The sequence below is a fragment of the Mustelus asterias genome, chromosome 9, assembly GCF_964213995.1.
Source record: "Mustelus asterias chromosome 9, sMusAst1.hap1.1, whole genome shotgun sequence".
Lineage (NCBI taxonomy): Eukaryota > Metazoa > Chordata > Chondrichthyes > Carcharhiniformes > Triakidae > Mustelus > Mustelus asterias.
In genome coordinates this window covers 29,361,382-29,387,298 of record NC_135809.1, presented here as the reverse complement: position 1 = coordinate 29,387,298, position 25,917 = coordinate 29,361,382, and the positions used below count along the sequence as shown (strand labels likewise).

At 43.6% G+C, this 25,917-nt stretch overlaps 1 protein-coding gene across 2 annotated transcripts in view; it reads left to right on the top strand.

Moving 5' to 3' along the window:
• Window positions 1–25,917, top strand: part of foxp2 (forkhead box P2) — a 417,384-nt gene that overhangs the window by 382,984 nt on the left and 8,483 nt on the right. For both annotated transcript variants that reach the window (XM_078219889.1, XM_078219890.1), the window contains one exon: window positions 1,056–1,219. In XM_078219889.1, coding sequence (XP_078076015.1) covers window positions 1,056–1,219 — 164 coding nt within the window. The remainder of the gene's footprint in view (window positions 1–1,055; window positions 1,220–25,917) is intronic.

Here is a 25,917-nt window from a genome sequence, read left to right as displayed (position 1 = left end):
AAGCTTAGAGCAGTGAAATGAGAAATTTAAGATAAGCAGATTATGGATAGAGGGGTCAATATGGTTTAACAAATGAAAAGAAAATCAACTTTTGTTACCTATACTATTCCCTGAGCTAGCTCTTGAAAAGAGTGCAACACTTGCTTTTTGGTAAATGGTGTAAGCTATAAATTGAGGCACTTTCATGACTTTCAAAGTCGACCATGGATTGATCAATTTCCGATTATGATCCAAAAAATAATTACTCTTTTTACTGTTTACTTGAGTAGTTTTTAATCAGGGAAACTATTGCATCCACTACCCACAGCCATTTTTAGAGATGATTTCATTAAAAAATATCAAGCATCTAAAATTGCTGGTTACTTTACAGGAAAGGAAAATTTTAATTCCTGAAGTTTTTATTAAAGGAATTGGCTAACTTTATGAAGAGTATTATCTTTTGCAGAATTGCCATGAGAGATATTAAAACAAAAATCTAGCTTAACACTATAAGCATGTCCTAGATATAAATACTGCAACACTTTTTTTAACCTAATCATTTGATACAGAAACACTGAGGATGAACTGAGTAATTTACTCAACGTGTTCTTGATTTAGGATAATGTGGCTGAAATGAAGAATGTCAGAAAGAAATATCTAAAACATTGGATCATTTTCTCACTATGCAATAATAAGAAATATCCTCTCAACTGTTTCCTTTTACAAAACTAATTATTGTCCTTTGCAAAGTATTGTTTTAAAGTGTATAACTTTAAGCAGTTGATATATTAGCAGTAGTGGCTGCAAACTAGTCAGTCTGTGATACCTTCACCTATTTAGGCTGTATTTGCAATAAAAGGGATATAGTTTCCAATGAAATAAAATTTTACTTTGATCGCTCTAACTATTTAGCATCAGATTTGTACCTAATCATAATATATGGTCAATATTGCGATAGTAATTTGCTTTGAGACTTTTCATAAGACAGTCCGAATGAAGCTTGTAAAATCTGTCAATCTAAATGTAGAATTGGAACAATTATGCTGATCAGCTGTTTTATGTTTACTTTTTGTCAGGCTGCACTTGCAGAGAGTAGTTTACCTTTACTTAGTAACCCAAGCCTGATAAACACCACCTCCAGTGGCTTACTGCAGGCAGCCCATGAAGACCTCAATGGTTCATTGGATCACCTCGAAAGCAATGGGAATATCAGCCCAGGATGTTCTCCACAGCAATATACGTAAGCATCTGCAACGCATATAGGCTGGTTTTACCGGCTGGCACAAAGAAGTATTTTGTTCACTTTTTTTTATTATAAAAGCTTAATTGGGATATCTGGTATCATTCCACAATCCATATCTGCCTTCCATCCACAATCTATATATAGGCCAGCAAAGTATTTTGCACCTTGTTGTTGATGTCAAAAAATTCTAGTGCATGAACAGAAGTGATTACATATTCAACTTTAATTACTGGCAGTCCTATGTTGGAGGGTTTTATATGTTATGTTTTATGCAAAAGGCTACTGTTCCAGTTAATATTTTGTAGCTAACTATGTGATTGATTATGTTAAAATCCTTTCCAGACCATCTTTTAATGGAGCAGTGAGAGTGAAATCATTAAAAATTAATGTTCTGTGGGTTTCAGAAATATGCATAAAGCTTTGAAAAGCCTGGTCCTAATCAGTGATGTCAAACATGTGGCCATTCTTTGTTTACTGACTTGCAGTGGGTGAACTCGTTAAGAGGATTCCCTTTAACTGATGGCAATGGAACCACAAGGCAAAAAAGGGTCACCTTTTCTAAATATTAATCTAGCCACTGTGTGTTAAGAATACAGATATTTACCATAACAACAACTCCATTTGTCAACCTAACAAGCTTCAGAAGACTTACTGATTAACTTTCAAACGTACTAATATTACAAGTTTATATATTTAGATGCACTGGTCATGTATGTAAGCTATTTTGTATGAATAGCTTTATACAAAAATATTTGAGGGTAGTCTAATATCAATCTATTGCTGCATGTTAGGTTTATAAATATAAGTTCTTTCAATCATAAATTGTGTGGCATATTTGAAATCAATGTAATTTCTCTGAGTTTCAATCACTAAAAGGTAGTGGCAGGATTCTCCTCTTTGTGTAGTGCTCTTGCAAATCCACCCCAGCTCTGATCCAATTCACTTGTAACATAAAAAGCATGACAGACTCCTGGCAGGATTGCCATTGTCAAGGATGGACTTGCCATGATGTTTTCAGGATATGCCCCGGGCACAACTGAGAAACTGCCACCACAGCTGCATAAGAGACAGGGGCATTTAAAGAAGTGCCCTCAAAGGTTGGCTGAGACAAAGACCAACGCAAGTAATTCATGGGCTGTGGGGGCGGCGGATATGAAGGTAGTGAGGCCCCTCAGCCCATGGGTGTTCCTCTGGGTCATTACTGCTGATTTCCACTGCCTACCACTATTTTCCGCACAGCAGCTCCAGAAAGCTGTGATAGCACATGGAAAAGGGAGTGAACTTGCCCAGGCACCCAGCCCAGTACTTTCATTGCCATTTGCACCGACTGAGTGTGAAAGGAGTGGCCAGTGGCAGCCCTAATCGAAGTAAAGATAAGAAAATAGAAATAAGGAGGCGATAACATCTGTGGGTCTCAACAACTGCATTTTTCTTCGTTTTTTAGTTGCTTTCAGGATTTTACAATTTCAGGCACGTTGACTAAAGAAAATCCAAGTTAGAATTAACAGCTGGAAAATTCTGAAGATTTTCTTTAAACTATGCTATTGATAAATGATTTACAACAATATAATAAAAAATGAATTAACAGTTTGGATATTGCAAAGTAAAGTTTTTCCTTTATGTACTTTAAGAACAATAGGTTTGTGACCTTTATGCAAAATTTAAATATGGTAAGAAAATTCTATTTTCACTGAGATACTTAATTCTTTGAAGGTTGATTTTGATTTCCCAACATTGCCATGCATTAGACCTAATGCCTGTTGAGAATGCCAACATTGGCTGGCCGACACTTCAACAGGGGCTGCTTCAGGTGGTAGACCTGATTTTAATATGAGAGTCAGGATTCGAAGGCATGCATAAATTGCCATTGCCCAATTGTCATTTCAGGGAAGAACTAATCAGAGTGTGCGGTGTGCACTCTTCGATCATTCTACAGCTGTTTCAGCCCAAGAAGCTGAGCAAAATTAAGTTTCAAATTAACCTTGTGGGACCAGGAAGTGCCCCCTTTGAGCCTAACCAAATAATCTGGCTATTGCAGGTCTGGCACCCCAGCATCTCTCTAATCGCGACATGCCCTTCTCTGTAGGAAAGGTAGATTAACATTCTGCTTGATGTCAAGTGATATGCAACTGGAGAACAAGCTGCAATTTTCTAAATGGATACTGGATATTGTGCATAATATTCTTTTCAAATCTATGAAATGTAAGCATTCTATTTTCCTCTAGTGGGTCACTACATTATGTGGCCAATTCAGGTTTTAGTTCAAAATCTCATTTTAAATTAGATTTCTCTCAGATTAGTGAACTACTCTCATAACTGAAAATGTGCAGTGTTAAAATGTGATCTTTGAGAATGTGATTTCATGAGTCACAATAAAAAAGGCCGATACATTCTCAACACACCAGCAGTGACAAATCTCCAATTCTATTCAAGTAGCTAATGAACGTTCTTAACCAGTTTTAAGTGCCAAAGTTGATCATCTATTTGTTAGCAGTAGACTTTGTGGTGAAGTGTCTGAACGGCAGCAAAGTGCTCTCTTTAATAATTTGCCTCTTAAATGCTGATAACCGCTATAATAAAACAAGGGCACATTGTTAGTGAGTCATGAAGAACAACTTGCTAGCATGCAGGAAAGTTTGGAAATACAGCAATGTGATATAGAAAGGGTGAATATTGTTGGTGAATTGAAGAATCTGGCCGGAGGTCTGGAAGAAAGATGCATGTCTTGAAGGATGCAACGGCAATGTATGTATATTACTTAAAAGTAGAGATATGGTATATAGAACATATTTGAAGAAAAGCAGTTATTAAAGATATACATGCAGAAAATGTTGCTCTTGAATGAGAAATGTTTGCAAGTTTAAAAACGAGTGAGGTACCCGTGAAAATGGTACGATTCTGCAAATTGTTTTATAAATACCATGAGGAGGGAAAGACTAATTCTGTATGTGGAAATTTAATGATCCAAATTATTGCTTTCTTAATCTGTGTTGTCTGTATATTTAAAGAGCATCCCATAACAGGAAAGCATGGAGTGTAACAGGTGGTGGAACACTAGATACCAAGGACATCACTCCATAGGTTCTGGTTGATTTTACATGAGGGAGGATTTTATATAGCTACAAGGGCGGAAAATGTAGTGTGTTTAGGCAGGATGTGAAATTTTGATTTTGTGCTGGCAGGTTAAGATGTGGAGATAAAGTCAGTGGTGTGTTTGTGGCATGTTGAACATTATGCCAGCCTTTGGCGGGTTCATACTTGTAATACATTTGCATGTCATGAAAACTCAATCAGCGTAAACCAGTTTTGGATCGAGTCCTACCCTCCGCATAAAGTTAACGGCGCACAAGAATCTGGTGGCACCCCGCATACTATCGTTTAAAGGTGGCGTGCACCAGTTGGCTTTGTGCATTTGTGGCAAGCGTAAGCAGCACCCCATGTTGAATTATGTGGCACAAAGTGGCAGATGGTTGAAAGGTTGGTGTTCAGGTACTGGGCGGTGCGGTGAAGGAAAGGGCCCAGCTTTGTAGGTATGGTGGTTCTTTGTAAGGGGAGGGGTGTGGAGGGCACAGATTAGAAGATGGATGAAGGGTGGGGTTGTTGCTATGAATGGTGGAGTCTTGTGGGTCGAATTGAGGGTGCTGGATGGCGGAGGAAACAGTTCCAGTCAAAGGGGAAAGTTGTACTTGATATGGGGGCACATTGTTAGTGAGTCATGAAGAACAACTTTCAAGCATGCAGGAAAGTTTGGAAATATAGCAATGTGATATAGAGAGAGTGAATATTATTGGTGAATTGGAGAATCTGGCCAGAGGTCTGGAAGAAAGATGCATGTCTTGAAGGATGCAATGGCAATGTATGTATATTACTTAAACGTAGAGGTATGGTATATAGAACAGATTTGAAGAAAAGCAGTTATTAAAGATGTACATGCAGAAAATGTTGCTCTTGAATGAGAAATGTTTGCATTGGGTATTGGAAACCATGGAGTGGGTTACTGAGGCACACAGAAGCATGAAGGAGGAAAATGGGAGGGATCAGGGTCAGAGTAGGCATTTGGACAGTGAAAGTGTAGGCATAAGGGGGAGATATGGCATGTGAAGGGAAATGGTAATACAATCCAGTGAAATGAGGGTAGGTTAAATGGTAATGGAGGGAGAGGATAGTGTTGACCTGTAGTGGAGCACAGAGAGAATCGCAGAATGAGCACTTCACATTTAATCAACTCCATTCTATGTGCCCACATACCACAACCATATCTTTCTCCTTACTCTTGGCCAGTACAATTCGCTGTCTGCCACCACTCATTCTTGTCCTTGCCAACGATCTCCATCACCTCCCTGCTCGTGCTGTGAGGAGAGTTAAGTCAGGAATTCCTCCTCCTGTGAGTCCCCTTTCCCTGGTATTGTGGGTCTGCTGGTCCTGCATGATAAAGCACAGAGTTAGTGAAAAGTCAAGTGACATTTAACCACTTGTCTGTATGCATCCCCATCGCACATACGGATTTATCATTCACATGTTGCATCCAAGCACACACACAGACCAAAGTTCCATGTGCTTTATTAATTTCTTTGTGCACTAAAGCTGATCATGCATTGCAGTTCTTCTTGCACTGCTGCCCACTGGCACATATGCATTATTGATGACCACGTTGGGAGACTCCTGTTGCAAATGCTGCATTTGCACTTAGCCTTGCAAATCAGAGGAGGTCATTGACCTGTTTCTTGCACTGGACCCAGGTTTGGCACATGACCCCACGTTTGCTCACCTCCTCAATCCAGACTGCCTTTGTTTGACTGGAGGGCCGCCTTATGCTATCTTCAGGAAAGAGCACCTCCTGTCTTGCCCTGATGGCCTGGAGAATAATATGCAGAGAGGCATCGCTGAATCATACAGCTAGTCTGCTTTGGTGGTCAAACATTTCTTCAAATAATGTGGCATTCTTAATCAGTGGACCGTCCAATAGTGATGCACAGCCTCCTGTATGCACAAGAAGCTCTTTAATAGGCCACCTGTAAATGTAGCATTGTCAACTGATGATGGGTTTCATCAATGAAAAGCTTCCCCTGCTGCTAAATCACACATTTTCTATGCATGTCGCTGATACTTAAAGCAGAAATGTGCACAGTTCCAGTTACAACACACAATGTCACACTATTGATCCCGGCCATTAGGACTGGAAAATGAAATTGAACATGGAAGTTGTGGTATGTATTCTTTTAATCATATGACCTCTGATTTGCACATGACCATCTCTATATAAATCATAATTTACACAACCCAAATAGATGTACTCATACTGCTCTCATAGAGTCATAGAGGTTTACAGCATAGAAACAGGCCCTTTGGCCAACTTGTCCATGCCGCCCTTTTTTTAACCCCTAAGCTAGTCCCAATTGCCTGCATTTGGCCCATATTCCACTATACCCATCTTACCCATGTAACTGTCTAAATGCTTTCTAAAAGACAAAATTGTACCCGCCTCTACTACTACCTCTGGCAGCTTGTTCCAGACACTCACCACCCTCTGTGTGGAAAAAAAATGCCCTCTGGACCCTTTTGTATCTCTCCCCTCTCAAATTAAACCTATGCCTCTAGTTTTAGACCCCCCTACATTTGGGAACAGCTCTCTTTCAGGAGTAAGGAGAACCGAGTGGTACAGAGTTACAACTAACGATCGTTCCACACCAGAACAACAACTGTTAGCACCCCTAACTTTTCCAGGCACCAATGCAAGACACATTGGTACAAATTAGCAATGAAGCACAAGTGCAACACTTAACTGTTTTTGAGTGATGAGGAACCATATTGCGTTGCGTACACTTTCTGAATTGTACAGCAATATTGGGGCTAAAGTGGAAATCACCACAAGTGAATCATGTCATTGAGCAGACATTAGACCTGGCACAACTTGAGCAGCATTTTGCCTTTTATGTCGGGACCCCAAAGTCTGGGTTGATTCGGGCAACTAGGGACAGGCAATAAATTCTGGCCAGCCAACGTGCCATTTGAATAAATTTTTTAAGATGGGCATTACAACCTCCACATTGTTTAGATTTTTTCAAGATAATTGATGAGAGTTGTATGGTCACAAATAACGTCCCAGATATAGGTGTGCATCAAGAGGTGAAAGGGAGAGAGTCTCAAACAGTTGCAAGCACCATGGAAAGATTACTATGAAAATTAATAGAACTAAAAGCTGACAAGTCCCCAGGTTCTGATTAATGGCATCCTAGAGTTTTCAAAGAAGCTGCAGAAATAGTGGAAGCATTGGTTTTGATTTTCCAAAATTCCATAGTTTCTCAGATTGGAAAATGGTGAATGTAACTCCTCCAAGCAAGTTAGAGGGCAGTTAGCTTAAACATAGAAAATAAGAGCAGGAATAGCCTACTCTGCCGTTCATTATGATCATGGCTGATCATCCAACTTGATAACCTGTTCTCACTTCCCCCCATATCCTTTGATCATTTTAGCCCCAGCAGCTATATCTAACTTCTTGAAAACAAAGTGTTTTGGCCTTAACTGTTTTTGTGGTAGTGAATTCCACAGGCTGACCATTCTCTGGGTTAAGAACTTTCTGCTCATCTCTGTCCTAAATGCTTTACCCCGTATCTCAGAGTGTGGGCACAGTTTCTGGACTCCACTGCCATCTGGAACATACTTCCTTATCTTCCCTGTCTAGTCCTGTTCGAATTGTTTTTAGGTTTCATGAGATTCCCCAATATTCTTCTAAACTGACTCAATGGAGGCGATTCTCCGACCTTCCCATGCCTGGTGCAGATCGCGCTGATCCCGGAGAATAGCGTGCAGGCCTAAAAATCGGTTTCGCGCCCAGTGCCAAATAGTTTGCAATTCTTCCACCCCCTTTCTAATGGTGCGAACCGGATCACGCCCAGAAAATACAAGAGGCCAATTAGCATATTTAATGTAGCGGGGTGGCACAGTGGTTAGCACTGCTGCCTCACAGCGCCAAGGACCCGAGTTCCATTCCCGGCTAGGGTCACTCTCAGTGTGGGTTTCCTCCAGATTTCCTCCCGCAGTTCAAAGATGTGCGGGTTAGGTTGATTGGCCATGCTAACTTGCCACTTAGTGTCAGGGGGACGAGAAGGGTAAATATGTGGGGTTATGAGGATAGGGCCTGGGGGAATTGTGGTCGGTGCAGACTCGATGGGCCAAATGGCCGCCTCCTTCACTGTAGGGATTCTATGATTCATTTAAATTGACATAGCCTGTTCAATTTCCAGCGCATGGAATCTTCCAGCGCTATAACAGCAAGAATCAATACTGGTCGCCACCAGCAGAGACCTAGTGCGATGGCCACGCCAGAGGGTTCAGAGATTATTGAAGCCCCTGGGCCATTTTGGGCATGGCATGGCAGTGCCCCTCAGGCAGTGCCCACCTGGTGCACTTGTGGGACCCACCAGACACCCCAGCGGTGCCAATCAGGCACTGTCAGTATGCCAGGGGCACTGCCAGGGAGGTGGGGGTGCTATGAAGGGGTGGATCATAGAAATCATAGAAACCCTACAGTGCAGAAGGAGGCCATTCGGCCCATCGAGTCTGCACCGACCACAATCCCACCCAGGCCCTACCCCCACATATTTACCCGCTAATCCCTCTAACCTACGCATCTCAGGACTCTAAGGGGCAATTTCTAACCTGGCCAATCAACCTAACCTGCACATCTTTGGATCATCCAGGAGCGGATCATGTTGGGGGTCATGATGGAGGTACATGTCAGGGGTTAGACAGGGGGAACCTGTCGGGGGGCCCCAATGCCGGTGACCAATATTGGGGAGGAGGTGGGTGAACATACCACTAATGTGGGGGTGCCCCAATGTCTAGGGGGGAAGGAGTACTGGTGCAAAACGCCCAGCTCTCCAAAAAGGTGACTGAGTGTGGGAGGATACTTGTCATCCTCACCCTGTCTGGGCCCATTTATGAGAATCCAGTCCCATGTCAAGGTGGTTAATTCTCAACGACCCACTGAATTAATTTAGCGTGCCACTGAGCTGTACACAGCTAAGGTAAGCCATGTTGGCCTGGCCAGCACGTTCCATATCCTGAGAATAAATAACATTTAGAAATACAAGAAATTTTGTTTTGGGAGAATTCCATCCAATTATCTCCTCACAAACGTCAGTTCCACCATCCAATAAATCAGTCTGATAAACCTTCTCGGCACGCATTCCATTGCAAGAACATCCTTCCTCCGATAAGGAGAACAAAACTGCACACGATATTCCAGGTGTGGTTTCACCAAGACCCTGTATAACTGCAGCAAATTCACTCGCTATGAAGGCCAGCATACAATAGAAATGTAGTGGAGGACATGCCCCTATCTATATCAACGGGGATGAAGTAGAAATGGTCGAGAGCTTCAAGTTTTTAGGTGTCCAGATCACCAACAACCTCCAATGCCCCTACTTTCTCAGAAGACTAAGGAAATTTGGCATGTCCGCTACAACTCTCACCAACTTTCACAGATGCACCATAGAAAGTATTCTTTCCAGTTGTATCACAGCTTGGCATGGCTCCTGCTTTGTACAATACCGCAAGAAACTATTTGTCATCTTCACCATGTGCTGCACCTGCATGCTTACCTTCAGTTTCACAAAATATCTTGCATAAATGCCAACTGGCTGATTTTGTACTATGCCAACATGTCCATTGCTACCTCAACATGGGGAGATGGTAGGATATGGGAATTTGGTTTATTATTGTTACATGTATTAGTACACAGTGAAAAGTATTGTTTCTTGCGCACTATACAGGCAAAGCATACCATTCATAGAACAGGAATGCAGGGTGTACAGAATGTTGTATTACAGTCATAGCTAGGGTGTAGAGAAAGATCAATTTAATACGAGGTAGGTCCATTCAAAAGTCTGATGGCAACAGGGAAGAAGCTGTTATTGACTTAGTTGGCACATGTCTTCAGACTTTTGTATCTTTTTCCTGATGGAAGAAGGTGGAAGAGAGGATGTCCGAGGTGCGTGCGGTCCTGGCTGCTTTTCCGAGGCAGCGGGAGGTGCAGACAGAGTCAATGGATGCGAGGCTGGTTTGCGTGATGGACTGGGCTTCGTTCATAACCCTTTGTAATTCCTTGTGGTCTTGGACAGAGCAGGAGCCATACCAAGCTGTGATACATCCGGAAAGAATGCTTTCTATGGTGCATCTGTAAAAGTTGGTGAGAATCATAGCGGACATGTCAAATTCCTTAGCCTCCTGGGGCAGCTGTGTTGAGGATGATCGTGGAGAAGGGGTTGTTGCCTATCCTTACTGATTGCAGTCTGTGGGTTAGGAAGTCTAGGATCCAGTCGCAGAGGGAGGAGCCAAGCCCCCAGTACACGGAGTTGGAGATAAGTTTTGTAAGAATGGCACTGGACTTGCAATCCAGAGGTCCAGGCTAAAGCTCTGGGGATATGAGTTTAAATCTCACCAAGACAGTTCGTGGAATTTTTAAATCTGGAATTGAAAACTAATTTCAGCTACTTTTGAGTGAAGCTGACATCACTTAAGACCTGGGGAAACAGCGAACACATGGCTATTTGTACTGCATCTGAGAAAGAGGGTAGCCAGATTTTAAAATTCAGGGGGCATCTTGGCTGCCACGTTTATACCCATGCCAATTTGATGCCATGTTTCGGAACACCTGAAACAGATGCAAGGCTGTGTACCATGTAAATCAGGGTTCCATGCCAGTTGTCAGAGCCCAGTGCAATTTTCAGGTGCCTTGGGTCAGTGTTTGTGCCATACGAGCACCATGTAATTATACCAATCTGAGCAGCTTAACCAGCAGACCTCAAAGGAACTGCTGAAGATGCTCAAAGAAATAGCCAACGTGGTGCCCACAGCTCACCACTCCCATTCAGGCAAGAGCTGGTGCTGAATTTGAAGCATCTGGTTTGTCAATGTGCCATATATACGTCGTGTCCAAATTGAATTTCTCCACCCCCGGTTTCTCCTACTCCCTGCCCATACCCCTCCCCCACCCTCCACTCTCATATATCCTTATGCATATTTGTATGAATTCATTAAAAACAAAACCAAGAAATGCACATAAAGCAAAACTAGTGGCATGTTTCACTGGTAACATTAAACCTTGAAGGCATTGTGGCAAAAGCAATTTGGGCCGAATATTATGTGGTGAAACCAGACCTGGGCCATGCCCGCACCAACCTGCATCGTCAGAGCAAATGGCTGATAAAGGCATGATGCTGCATGGTCCCGTTTCCAATGTCATCTCGCTAGAACATGATAATACAATAGATGAGTGGGTCTAGAAATCAGGAGCCTTCCCACCTTATTCAAATTTCATTAAATTGCTTTGTTAAGCTTGTTAATGTGACAATAATACATGCTGGGAGCAATAAAACATTCTGAGATTATGAATCACACTGGGTGGGAATCTAGTTTTCTGCACTGAAAGATTTAAGGATGCGGTTGAAGGTCACCAGCCAGGTCCTCGATTTGACCTCAGCAGTTCAGGCTGTTGTGCTGCTGCTATCACCTGTTATTGGAAGCTGTGTTTCTAGGGAGAGTAAGAAGTCTCACGACACTAGGTTAAAGTCCAACAGGTTTATTTGGAATCACAAGCTTTCAGAGTGAGTCACCTGATGAAGGAGCAGCGCTCCAAAAGCTCGTGATACCAAATAAACCTGTTGGACTTTAACATGGTGTTGTGAGACTTCTTACTGTGCCCACCCCAGTCCAACACTGGCATCTCCACATCATTTCTAGGGGAGAACTTTGCTGTTTTATGCCTCACTTAGCCTGAGGATACATGCATCTAGAGTCTCAATTGCGTCCCAGCCATTTGGTTTGTAACAACATGGAAATTGTTGTCTCCGTTGCAGACAAATCCTCCAGTGGGGAGGAGTGGGAGAGGTGGAGGAGATTGAGAGGCAGAGGAAGAAGGTTAGATGGTCAAGGGCAGGATGCACTGGTGGTGCATGGGGGTGGCAGAACTATACCGGAATAAATGGCTGAAGGAGGCATGATGCTGCAACAACGGATGTACGGAGCAAGGACTTGGGCTGTCACCTGAGTACATAGGCAGAGAATGAGTTACCTTTAAATATCAGAGACAGAGTGCCAGAAGAAACCCAAGTTCTCCAGAGCCACAATGACTTCTCTCTACAAGATGCTGGCGGGGGCAATAGCTCCCAACTGCATTGGTGGTCATCCAATGCCAATGGCCATCAAGGGTACTGTTGTATTGAATTTCTTTGCCAATGGTTTCTTTCAAGCTGTTTCGAGAGATCTCAGTGGCATTACGCAGCCTACTGTGCACCATTGCATTAAGGTTTTTACAGATACAGGCCAGAATTCTCTGATCTCGCACGCCCCACAACCGTTGCCAGCAAGAACAGAGAATTTGGCACTCAGCTGTGGGTGAGGTAGAAGAATTCCAACAACAATGTTTTGAAAGGCAGGCCAGTATTTACACTGGACAGTCTCAGTCAACTTGAACAGGCCAGAGGCTTTGCAGCGATGGCAAGTTTCCCATGATTCAGGGAGCAATAGGACAGCAGCAGGCCAGCCCTGTACATTAATTAACAGGAGGGGCTATCTCTCCATAGAATCCCCATAGTGCAGAAGGAGGCCATTTGACACATCTAGTCTGTACCAACTCTCTGAAAGAGCATCTTACCCAGGTCCAATCACCCCCTATACCCATAACCCTGTGCATTTACCTTGGCCAATCCATCTAACCTACATATCTTTGGACTGTGTGAGGAAACCCACGCAGACACGGGGAAAACGTGCAAACTCCACACACTCACCCAAGTTCGGAATTGAACCCAGGTCCCTGGTGCAGTGAGGCAGCAGCGCTAACCACTGTGCCATCATGCCACTCCTTAAATGTCCAGTTGGTATGTGACCACAATCAAAAAAATTATGCAGTCTGCGCTAGGTACCTGGGCAGCAGCCACCACTCCGACTCTAGAACTCCCAGGTGCCAGATATTTTTAATGAACCTGATGCTCTGTATGGTTGGTATCTGGGTGACGAGGGTTATGCTTTGAAGAGCTGGCTCATGATGCCTGTGTGAGGAAACCCACGCAGACACGGGGAAAATGTGCAAACTCCACACACTCCCCCAAGTTCAGAATTGAACCCAGGTCGCTGGTGCAGTGAGGCAGCAAGGTAACATGCTCACCATCTTGACACCATCTCCAGAAGCTCATCATCCAACTCTGATTCAGTTTCTGGGATAACTCGAACATTCCTCTGACTGCCCAAGGCCGGCTCCACCACACTCTCATGCAGTTGAATGTTTATGACGTTCCCTCACCAGATTGTGCTTGCACTCATCCTGATGCACTCATCACTGAGGTATCGGTATTTGCACTGTGTTTGGAGAATGTGACACTGCATCCAAAAAGGCTTGCACTTTCTCTTGAGAGGCTAATGTGGGTCCCTAAGGGTTGGCAGGGTCCAGCACTGAACACAGAGGACGACCATGAATTGGCTTTTCACAGCCTTCATGGTGTCTGCAAACATGCAATATTCAACACCATTATGGATCATGAGATCTGAACCTTGCAACCATCAAACCACTAATAACATGCTCACTAGTTTCCTACCAGCAAGTTTCCCAGCCTTTGAATACATAAACCATGCATGTACAATTCAGTGCCAGGTCTCAGTCACCCTCCTCCTATCCTTCTCCCCCTCCATATCTCCGATCTGGATAAAGCCTCTTGCAATCTCAACAGCCCCAGACCTTCCTCCAATTTCACTTCTGCAAATGGAGCAGCTCCCTTCCTTGGGGCACAACAGCAAAACCTCTTCCTCCACCAGCATGAAGATTGTCAGATTGGGCACGCCACCTAGTCTTGTTTCTCTCCCAGACGTTGTGGGCCTGCTTTTCCTGAAATGAGGTGTGAAATTAGGGGCGGCACGGTGGCACAGTGGTTAGCACTGCTGCCTCACAGCGGCTGGGACCTGGGTTTGATTCCCGGCTTGGGTCACTGTCTGTGTGGAGTTCTCACATTCTCCATGTATCTGCGTGGGTTTCCTCCGGGTGCTCCAGTTTCCTCCCACACTCCAAGGATGTGCAGGTTAGGTTGATTGGCCATGCTATATTGCCCGTTAGCATCAGGGGAACTAGATAGGGTAAATGCATGGGGTTATGGGGAAAGGGTCTGGATGGGATTGTGGTCGGTGCAGACTCGATGGGCCAAATGGCCTCCTTCTGCACTGTAGGATTCGATTTTTTTAAATTGTTGTGATGTTTATTCTCTACCTTAATTTTAGCACCCGTCCAAGCTCTGTGAGGCATGCATAGTCTGAGCAATGTTTGGCAGCCAATATGCTGTGTAATTTCCTCAGGCATCAAACACCATATCCACCCCTCACTGCAACCAGACCTCCACAGAGGTATCAGGGTCACAAGCAGTGGCGCATAATGGTGCCTCAGATTTCAGAGGTCGTCTCAAGGCTCAAGCATTACCAAGCCTTCCCTGTTCCCTCCATGTGCACTGATACAAAGAATGATGACTTACTCAGCTTTGCGGATCTTAAAAGGTAATTTAGTCTCTTCCCACCTTGCCTCAATCTCGAGTCACCACTCCAGCACTACTGACCTCTGTAGTCACCTCCATCCAGGTGGATTGGGCGACTGCAGGTCTCTACTTCCCATAGCATCAGGACCTCAAGCCTGCTGGACACAGCCTGGAGGAGGGTGCAGAGAGAGTCATCCTAAAAACATGGGGCAGTTTGGGACGTCCTTACCTGCCTCTCCCTTCTCTCAGTCATCTATGGGAGAAAATATGTTAGAATTAAGCAGCTCTCAAGATTAGATCATGACATTAAGTAGATGATCAGAATTCATGCTATGTCTGCTCCCAGACAAAAACACTTAATTTTAAATTTCTGCAGAATTGGAAGCATTTTTCAGGATGATGATATTTATATGGGTGGCACAGTGGTCAGCGTCAGGGACCCCAGTCCAATTCCCAGCTTGGGTCATGGTCTGTGTGGAGTTTGCACATTCTCCCCATGTCTGTGTAGGTTTCCTCTGCATGCTGCAGTTTCCTCCCACAGTCTGAAAGATGTGCTGGTTAGGTGCATTGGCCATGCTAAATTCTCCCTCAGTGTATCCAAACAGGTGCCAGAATGTGGCGACGAGGGGATTTTCACAGCAACTTCATTGCAGTGTTGATGTAAGCCTACTTGTGACATTAATAAATAAACTTTAAAACTTTAAACTTTATGGCTGTTAATTTACCATTTTTATTCTAAGTACTGGGTGGACTTGAAACTGGGAGTGTTTCAGATCTGTTTTCTGGACATGTTTTCAGGCCCCTCCATACGCACTCTGCTTGCAAAAATATCAGCAAGCCTGTTACTTACTGCAGAAGCCTGGGGGCAGGGCCCAAAACCCTGCAGTGGGAGGTAGTGCGCGTGTGCAGGCCTCTGATGCTGCTCATGCGCATCAGCAGTAACCGGGGTCTGACAGAGAAGAGAGAGCTGTCAGGCCTCCTGCTCGTGCAGGCTTCCTGAAACCGCTCCCCCCCCCCCGCAATTGTGGGGGCCGACAGCCCGATATATAGCCCCCGCCCAGACCGATCGCCCCCTCTTTCTCCCTCCCCTCCCCCGATCCCTGCAGAGTGGCAGCGGGCCCCCCCCGTCCCTGGCACTGCCTGGTGGGCATTGCCCAGATGCCAGGTTGGCACTGCCAATCTGGCACTGCCCAAGGGGCCAGCCCCCGTGCCCTCAGCCTCTCTGGGGGGCCTCAATGTTCTCCGGTTCCACTGGTGAGGCTAAGTTGACTGCTCCCTATTCATGGGAAGCATGTCTGTTCCTCGCCGGCAAGAACCTTTCCCAGCGAGGTCAGAAAGGGAAGCGGGCCCAGACGAATGAGCACCGGACTCACTAAGCAGATGTAAAGCAGTATTATAATACATTTCCCTATATTAACCTGCCACCCGCCCATTACCAGCAAGAGGCTCACCGTGCTAGAAATGCGGCGCTCATGAAATGGCGCCAGTTGTGAAAACTGGCGCCAATGCTCTAAGCGCTTTACGCCCAACTTTATCACCGTGTCGTGCCTGAAAACAGATGCAAAGTGATGGTAAAATCTTCCCCTATATCTGAGACTATACCTGAGAATCTTGCTTAAAAAAAGAACTTCCTTCTAGTCCTGAACTTGGGTAAATCTCAGGGTCACCTGACACTGTCCTGCACTAGATGGCCTTTTAAATATGTGGCCAAGACCACCTTCCGGGTCACGACATTTGATTTTGACCCCAAACATCTCTGCCTCCATTTACGAATGAACGGGGAATGACAACGCAATGACATTGCACGCTGAAAGCCTGCTCTGCAGCCATTAATTGGATTATTGCTGTTTTGGATGGCATGCCACGCCAACAGGAGCAGGAATCAGTAGTCCACCCACTTCCCGTTGCCAATCGTAGAATTCCTGCAGTGCAGAAAGAGGCCATTTGGCCCATTGATTCTGTACCGAGTCTGTGGGAGCCCTGCCCTCTCCCCGTAACCCCACATGCTTCCCATGGCTAATCCCCCTAACCTACAGATCTTTGGATACTAAGGGACAATTTAGCATGGCCAATCAACCTAACCCGCAGATCTTTGGAATGTGGGAGGAAACTGAAGCATCCAGAGGAAACCCATGTAGACACGGGAGAAAGTGCAAACTCCACACAGTCACCCAAGGATGGAATTGAACCCAGGTCCCTGGTGCTGTGAGGCAGCAGTAGTTAACCACTATGTCAACATGCCACTCACCAATATGCACTGTATGTTCAATCCTTTGTATTTTGGTCTGTTCTCCTTTCTTGTACTTTTACTGACTTATTGTCACAGGTAGTCAGAGTGCACTCTTAAAATGTCTGTGTTCCTCTGCAGTTTATTAAAGTTGAGAACTGCAAAGAGAAAACAACCAGCATCTGTATTTCAGGATATCTGATTGCTCCGAGGTACTGTTGCAATCATATCTATGAGACATTTATCTCTTGCAGAGTTCAAAGGCTGACGCTTAAACTTTCAGCATTCGACCCTTCAGTGTTTCTCTGAATCGAACGTATCGCTCTCTCTCTCTCTCTTTCTCTAAAGCTCATGTTATAAGAAAAGGAAAATATTCTGAGATCTTGAATGTAGTATTCTTAATAATCAAATGATTAGTCAAATCTCATTTCAGCTAAATGCCATGACTAAAGCAACCCAAAGCAATATCCTGAATGAATATCAAAATCTTACAAAGTTTGATGTAGAATAATGCTTAACAGAATGTTACTTAGTTAGTTATTGTAATCCTGACATGCTTTTGGACATTCAGATGTGCATTCATATCCATCTGAATTTAATTTTCCTAACCATTGACTACTTTCTGTCACACTATCTATATTAAAAATCTTAAATCTACACACAATTCCTGTCAAGATTTTTTCCTATTATAAATTCTTATGTCCACTAGAGGGAGGATGCAATTACAGCATGACAAGTTTACATAGGCCATTTCCTCTATGACTGTGGACATTAGAATTTAAAATGGAAATGCAAAGATAAAGAAAGAATGTATGACTTTAAAATTGGGACTGAATTCTGTCTGTATTCTCTGCTCCAATCACCTCTCCATTCCTTTAACCCTGCTTCATCCGAGTACTACATGTGATTTTGGCTCTTTATCTGTGGTGCCAAGGTAGCTCAACTGGTAGCTTATGTTCCTTAAAATTAGTGCTTAATTCTCAATAATTGCTGTTAAAATAAAACCAATTGGTTTCTACATTTCAGTGGCTGAACAACATTAGATAAATCATTGGACTCCAAAAAAAATCATAACTTTATCCCTAAATGAAGAAGGACATTCATGAACTTCTTTGAACAGTTGGTCCTCCAAGAAATTTCTTCAGGCACCAACACCACTCTTGTGTTGTAGTTTTATTTAAATTTCTCAGGATATCCAGAAAATTCCTGTGTGTTTGAGGATCCTCATTTTCAGTTAAAGTTCTTTGGAGAGGTGAGGAAGAAAATATTAGCATTGCAAATCACATGGCTGTCCTAGGTGCTGTAAAGTGCTTGCCCTTAATGGATTTGTTTTGAACTGGTGGTAAGTAGGCAAATGCAGTTGTCATTTAGCCCATGGCAAAATGCCACAAATGGCAAATGATAAAAGATCAGTTTTCTTTGGTGGTGTTGTTGCCTGATACAATTGGGCAATTATTTGTGTTTCTTTGAATATACCATGGGATTGTGTATGTTCATCGAAGCAGCAGGGCTTCATTTTAATGTTTAATTTGAAAAGTAGCACCATTGACAATGCAGCATTTTCTCAGTATTATGTCAGCCTAGTTGAGATGCACAAAACCCTAGTGGACCTTCTAACATGTAGGTGAGAGTGTTACTAACTGAGCCAGATCAACTATGTAACAACAATGGGCTGGAATATACTGCAAAATAATGGGGGGGGGCTTTTATGACCCCCTCCCACCAGCAGGATTTTCCGGTTCCACCAAAGTCAATGGACTTTTGAATGGCTCATCGCATTTTACAACCCTGCCCCCTCCGGGACTGGCCCGTAAAATCCTGCCCAATGATGAGCCTCATTCTTTTTTAATAGACAAATCATGCAGCTTCTTCAGACAAGGGCGGCTGCAAGCTGAAATGTGAAAATCCAGAAGTTACTGTCACAGATGCATTGGTAATTTCCCAAGCATAACATCTCAACTTCTTAACTCACCATTCAAATGTATTATTTCTTCATGAAGTTCTTTACTTGCATGGTGATTGCAAAGTGAACTCGCCACACAAGTTGGTGAGTTTTATGGTCTTACCCATTTCAGTCTAGGATTTTCTTCTGCAACAGTGTTATGATTCAGGTCAGAAACTCCAAATGTTTTATGGAGCCCTCCTGGATCATAGGTTTTGCACCTTGACTTTGGCTAGGATGAACATGATACGTTTCACCTCGGGTATGATTCAAATGACCCACTAGGAAGCTTTTATCAAACAAAGTTTATTTAAGAATATTAGCAATAACTTTTATCAACTACAAACAAAACAAAACAGCCACAATAATGTATAACCATGAACATGTATATCTTAGATGTTCCAATCAAACCAATCCCATAAACAAAACCATTCCACAGGTTTAACATAGCAAAGATTAATGCTGGCGTGATACTGAAATTGAGTCCTTTGGCTGAAGAATTGAAAATCCTGATTTCTCAGCTTATAACTTTTAGCAGTCCTCTGAATACACTCAGAACAGTTTGAAGTCAGAACTGCATCTCAGAACACCATGGAGAGAGAGAGAGATACTACTTTTTAGCTTGATACCCCTTCTAAAACTAAACTAAACACTGCGGCCAACCAGAAACAGAAAATGAAACCTTGAATTCCCTAAGAAGGAAAAATAAACTGACCAGAACTTTCCTCCTAACAATGACCTCATGACCTTCCTCCTAACAATGCAGGGCCATAAAACAACGCAGAGTAACAATAAACAAATCCCATTTAAACCACTGAAGGAGCAATAAAAGGCCTCCTATAGGCAACTTGGCAGCAATGAGAGCTGGGAGCTACAAAGAACATATTTTTAAAAAACTCTTAAAGGTCCACTAACGTCACAATATGACAAAAGTCTACCTGCTGCCAAGCAGCCTCTATGATGAGCTTTTACAAGTGTGGAGTCTTATTCTTGCATTTTTAAATTGCTGGTGAAGATTTTTTTAAATCAAATAAATTGATTTTTATTTTCCTTTCTATTTCTCTTAATCCAATCTTCGTTTCTTTCTCTATATTTTGCTTCCTGTACCTGATTTGACGTTAAATTCATTATTCTGACTTGCGCTTCCCAGTTCCATCTCTTCACCACTCATTAATAATTTCAATCTGATTAGTACAGGAGACAGTAAGAAGTCTCACAACACCAGGTTAAAGTCCAACAGGTTTATTCTTGGATCCTTGAATAAACCTGTTGGACTTTAACCTGGTGTTGTGAGACTTCTTACTGTAGTACAGGAGATACAGAGAACAACAAAAAGAACTGTACAGGAACAGGCCCTTCAGCCCTCCTAGACTGTGCTGATCACGATGCCCTAACTAAATGAAAAAAAACCTTCTGTCCTTATTCGGTCCATATCCCTCTATTCCCTCGCTAATCATGTATCCATCCAGATGCCTCTTAAATGTTGCTAATGTGCCTGCTTCCACCACCACCTCTGGCAGCGCGTTTCAGGCACCCACCACTCTGTGTGGAAAAACTTCCCCCACAATTTCCACAATTGTTCACCTTGTTCACACAGGTTCTAGATGCCCATCTAGGGCATTGCCTTGTTTTAGTCCCTCACTTTCACAAGCTTTTGAACAGCAGGTTGCTGTGAAGGGAATGAATGGCAGGCACCATTTATTTACTGATTAAGCCAAATTCCAGTCCATGTCCTCCCGGGGGCTTTGGGGTTGGGGGGGGATGCATAGACTGAATCAGGAACTCGGTTGACTTATGTCACTGAGAAACCAGAATGTACCGACCACCCACAAAATTAAAGAAATAAAAACTTGCCTTATCATGCCCCCAAGCACTAGTCAGATTTTAACATGTTGTACATGTTACTTGGGGAAACACTGCAACTGATTTGCATAAAGGAAATATCTCAAATGGCAATAACTTGTTCATCTTTTTTTCAAACAGTGATGGTATTGGCCGAAACATGAAGAGATCTCTACCTAATATCTTCTAATATCATAGAATCAATCATAGAATCCCTACAGTACAGAAGGAAGCCATTCGGCCCAATCAAGTCTGCATTGACAACAATCCCACTCAGGCCCTAATCCCATAACCCCACATATTTACCCTGCTAGTCCCCCTGACACTAGGATCAATTTAGCATGGCCAATTAACCTAACCCGCACATCTTTGGACTGAGAGAGGAAACCAGAGCACCCGGAGGAAACCCATAATAGCCCTATCAGATTTAGTTTGACCGAATAGGCATCTAGAGCATCAGTTTAACATCTAATCAGAGAATGGCCGAACAGCAAGTTTTGCACTGGAATGTGTTTGAGTAGTGTCGTGAAGTCTGAACCCACAATCTAGCTCATGCAAGGAAGGATATCAACTGTGTCATTTGTGAAACCGAGGCCACTCCATTTGATCAGAGTAAGTGGTCTCACAACACCAGGTTAAAGTCCAACAAGTTTATTTGGTATCACGAGCTTTCGGAGTGTCGTTCCTTCTTCAGGTGAGTTGTCTCACCTGATGAAGGAACAGCATTCCTTGAGGAGGGGTCAAATGGCTCCACTCTTTTCGCACTGCAACAGCTTTGTTATGGTTTTTGAAAAGTATGTACTTGCAAATTCAGTGAGCACAATGATTATCAAAGGACCGATCGGACAGATTGAGTTTAACAAATAAAGAGTTCACATGCCCAGATATAGTGATTACAGATTGGGGAAGGATAGGTCGGCCAAGTTAGAGTCTAAAAGAAGTAAAAAGGAATTCTGTTTGTAGTTTGGTGACTCAACTGGCTTCAGACTTTCCTTCGGTGGTCCTAATGCTTCCAATTCAAAGGTGTAGCCATTTCATTTGCCTGTTCCTCTGGTGGTAGTAGTGCTGGGTTGAATGTCTTTTCAGGAGTTTCAGTTTTCAGCAGAAGAGTCCCTGGATGGTCACAGTCAATAAACAGGACTTGAAACTTGTCAGGTGGGTTGGACAGACAGTGAAGGTGGGAGTGATTCCCAGTTGGGACTGCCCTTTAAGCTGCTTGCCCTCATTTCTGCTATAGAAACATGAGTTGGAAACATACAAAGGATTGGCTTCTCTTGTGACCTTCCTTCTCCAACTACCAGGAGGATCCAAAAAATGACATTGACAGTAAATTCCAAGGTGACTTGATTAGCTCAAGTCTGGAAAGCAATCTTAGCCAGAGTCCCGTTGTTAAAACGATTAGTCCTAATGACCCATCTCCGATAGTTGAAAGCCTCAAGTGATTGCCTTAACGCCTTGTTCATAGGACAGGAGATAGGAGACCTCACTCCCCTGTAGTCTTTGTTTTGATGGGTTTGCAGACAGACTGTCTCCATTCGAATGAATTGGAACATGGAATATATTATAATGCAAATTGGAATAGCCATATTTGGCTGTTCTCTGAAGTCATTTTAGTTTGTATTGAAAATTTTTTTTTAAACATTCAATTCAGGTGTAATTCAGGTGTCCAGTTGGGAGAAAAAAAAATTTGTTGATATAAAAGCATACCTTTGTTACGAGCAGCGTCACAGAGATAGTTTTCTGACTCAGACTAAAAGCAGTGGAGAATCTCCAAAGTAATAGAATCTTGGAACAGCACCAAAAGTAATTGCATGTTTAGTAATGGGTGATATGTTAGATTCGATCAAAAGTATAATTTATCCTTTGCTAGGATAAATATAAGATCCCAATCTAAAAGTTCTATTTTAGAATTCTTACTATTTAAAAAAAAGACAAGCTGCATTTGTTCTGTGGCAAAAGATATTATAATATTTGCAACAATAAAAGTGTCTATTAAATAGAAAAATGCAGAGGGGTGTTATTTATTCTTTGTAGCTAGATACTTGGAAAAAGTTGAATTTCCACTTAAACTATTTGTTGATTACAAAGTATTTTGAATCGTTCATCAAAGACCAGTATTCCCCCACCCCCATGGCGTGTTTTGTGGGGGCAGAGGCAGCCCGCCATTGGCCGGCAGCAGGATATTCCAGTCCTGCCGTTGTCAAGGGGGTTTCGCATTGCATGACCCTCTGCAGCTGGGGAACCTGCAATGAGGGAGGGGAGGATGTCATCGGTGGGACCGGAAGATCCCGCCAGTGAGAATGGCCGGAAAATTCCGCCCGTAATTACCAATACAACAGAACTTTCAGCTATCCAGCATCTAACCTTTGGAATATATCTGAGAATTATTGATTTGATTTGGCTTATTATTGTTGCATGTATTGGTATATTGGAGGAGGGGTGGAGTGTTGGTGGTTGAGGAAAATCTGTTTAACCCAGAGGGTGGTGACAATTTGGAACGTGCTACCAAGAAGGGTGGTGGAAGCGGGTTGCTTTACATCCTTTAAAAAGTACCTGGATGAGCACTTGGCATGTCATAACATTCAAGGCTATGGGCCAAGTGCTGGTAGACGGGATTAGGTGGGAGTTCAGGTGCTTCTCACATGCCGGTGCAGACTCGATGGGCTGAAGGGCCTCTTCTGCACTGTATGATTCTATACAGTGAGAAGTACTGTTTCTTACATGCTGTATCGACGAAGCATACCATTCATAGAGTACATAGGGGAGAAAGGAAAGGGTATAGGTTGGAGTGTTATTGGGAAAGAGTGAAGAATATTTTAGAATCTTGGTGAAGGCATGCTTAATAGGGACACAGTGGTTAGTATTGCTGCCTCATAACGCTAGGGACCCGGATTCAATTCCTGGCTTGGGTCACTGTCTGTGTGGAGTTTGCACGTTCTCCCCGTGGGTTTCCTCCAGGTGCTCCGGTTTCATAGAAACATAGAAAAACTACAGCACAATACAGGCCCTTCAGCCCACAAAGTTGTGCCGAACATGTCCCCACCTTAGCGATAACTAGGCTTACCTATAACCCTCTATCTTACTAAGTTTCATGTGCTTATCTAAAAGTCTCTTAAAAGACTCTATCGAATCCGCCTCCACCACCGTTGCTGGCAGCCCATTCCACGCACCCACCACCCTCTGAGTAAAAAACTTACCCCTGACATCTCCTCTGTACCTACTCCCCAGCACCTTAAACCTGTGTCCTCTTGTGGCAACCATTTCAGCTTGAGGAAAAAGCCTCTGACTATCCACTCAATCAATACCTCTCAACATCTTATACACCTCTATCAGGTCACCCCCTCATCCTTCGTCTCCCCAAGGAGAAAAGGCCGAGCTCACTCAACCTATCCTTATAAGGCATGCTCCCCAACCCAGGCAACTTCCTTGTAAATCTCCTCTGCACCCTTTCTATGGCTTCCACATCCTTCCTGTAATGAGGCGACCAGAACTGAGCACAGTACTCCAAGTGGGGTCTGACCAGGGTCTTATATAGCTGCAACATTATCTCACGACTCCTAAACTCAATTCCTCGATTGATGAAGGCCAGTACACCATACGCCTTCTTAACCACAGCCTCAACCTGCACAGCTGCTTTGAGCGTCCTATGAACTCGGACCCCAAGATCCTTCTGATCTTCCACTCTGTCAAGAGTCCTACCATTAATATTATATTCCGCCATCCTATTTGACCTGCCAAAATGAACCACCTCACACTTATCTGGGTTGAGCTCCATCTGCCACTTCTCCGCCCAGTCTTGCATCCTATCAATGTCTCGCTGCAACTTCTGACATCCCTCCACACTATCCACAACACCTCCAACTTTTGTGTCATCAGCAAACTTACCAACCCATCCCTCCACTTCCTCATCCAGGTCATTTATAAAAATCACAAAGAGTAAGGGTCCCAGAACAGGTTCATCCCTGGGGCACTCCACTGGTGACCGACCTCCATGCAGAATATGACCCATTTATAACCACTCTTTGCCTTCTGTGGGCAAGCCAGTTCTGGATCCACAAAGCAATGTCCCCTTGGATCCCATGCCCCCTCACTTTCTCAATAAGCCTTGCATGGGGCACCTTATAAAATGCCCTGCTGAAGTCCATATATACTACATCGACTGCTCTTCCTTCATCAATGTGTTTAGTCACATCCTCAAAAAATTCAACCAGGCTCGTAAGTCATGATCTGCCTTTGACAAAGCCATGCTGACTATTCTTAATCATATTATACCTCTCCAAATGTTCATAAATCCTGCCTCTCAGGATCTTCTCCATTAACTTACCAACCACTGAGGTTAGACTCACTGGTCTATAATTTCCAGGGCTATCTCTACTCCCTTTCTTGAATAAAGGAACAACATCTGCAATCCTCCAATCCTCCGGAACCTCTCCCGTCTCCATTGATGATGCAAAGATCATCGTCAGAGGCTCAGCAATCTCCTCCCTCGCCTCCCACAGTAGCCTGGGGTACATCTCATCTGGTCCCGGGGACTTATCTAACTTGATGCTTTTCAAAAACTCCAACACATCCTCTTAAAGCTCAAGCTTTTCAGTCCGCTGCAAGTCTGCACTACAACACCAAGATCCTTTTCCATAGTGAATACCGAAGTAAAGTATTCATTAAGTACCTCTGTTATTTCTTCCGGTTCCATACAAACGTTCCCACCGTCACACTTGATAGGTCCTATTCTTTCACGTTTTATCCTCTTGCTCTTCACATAGGGGATGATCAGTCACACTCCCTCTTCCCATTGGGCAGCACGGTAGCACAGTGGTTAGTACTGCTGCTTCACAGCTCCAGGGACCTGGGTTCGATTCCCGGCTTGGGTCACTGTCTGTGCGGAGTTTGCACATTCTCCTCATGTCTGCGTGCATATTCTCCGGGTGCTCCGGTTTCTTTCCACGGTCCAAAGATGTGCGGGTTAGGTTGATTGGCCATGCTAAAATTGCCCTTACTGTCCAGGGATGCGTAGGTTAGAGGGATTAGTGGGTAAATATGTAGGGATATAGGGGTAGGGCCTGGGTGGGATTGTGGTCGGTGCAGACTCGATGGGCCGAATGGCCTCTTTCTGTACTGTAGGGTTTCTAAGATACTTGTAGAAAAAATACTTTTCCTCCAACAGTCCAAA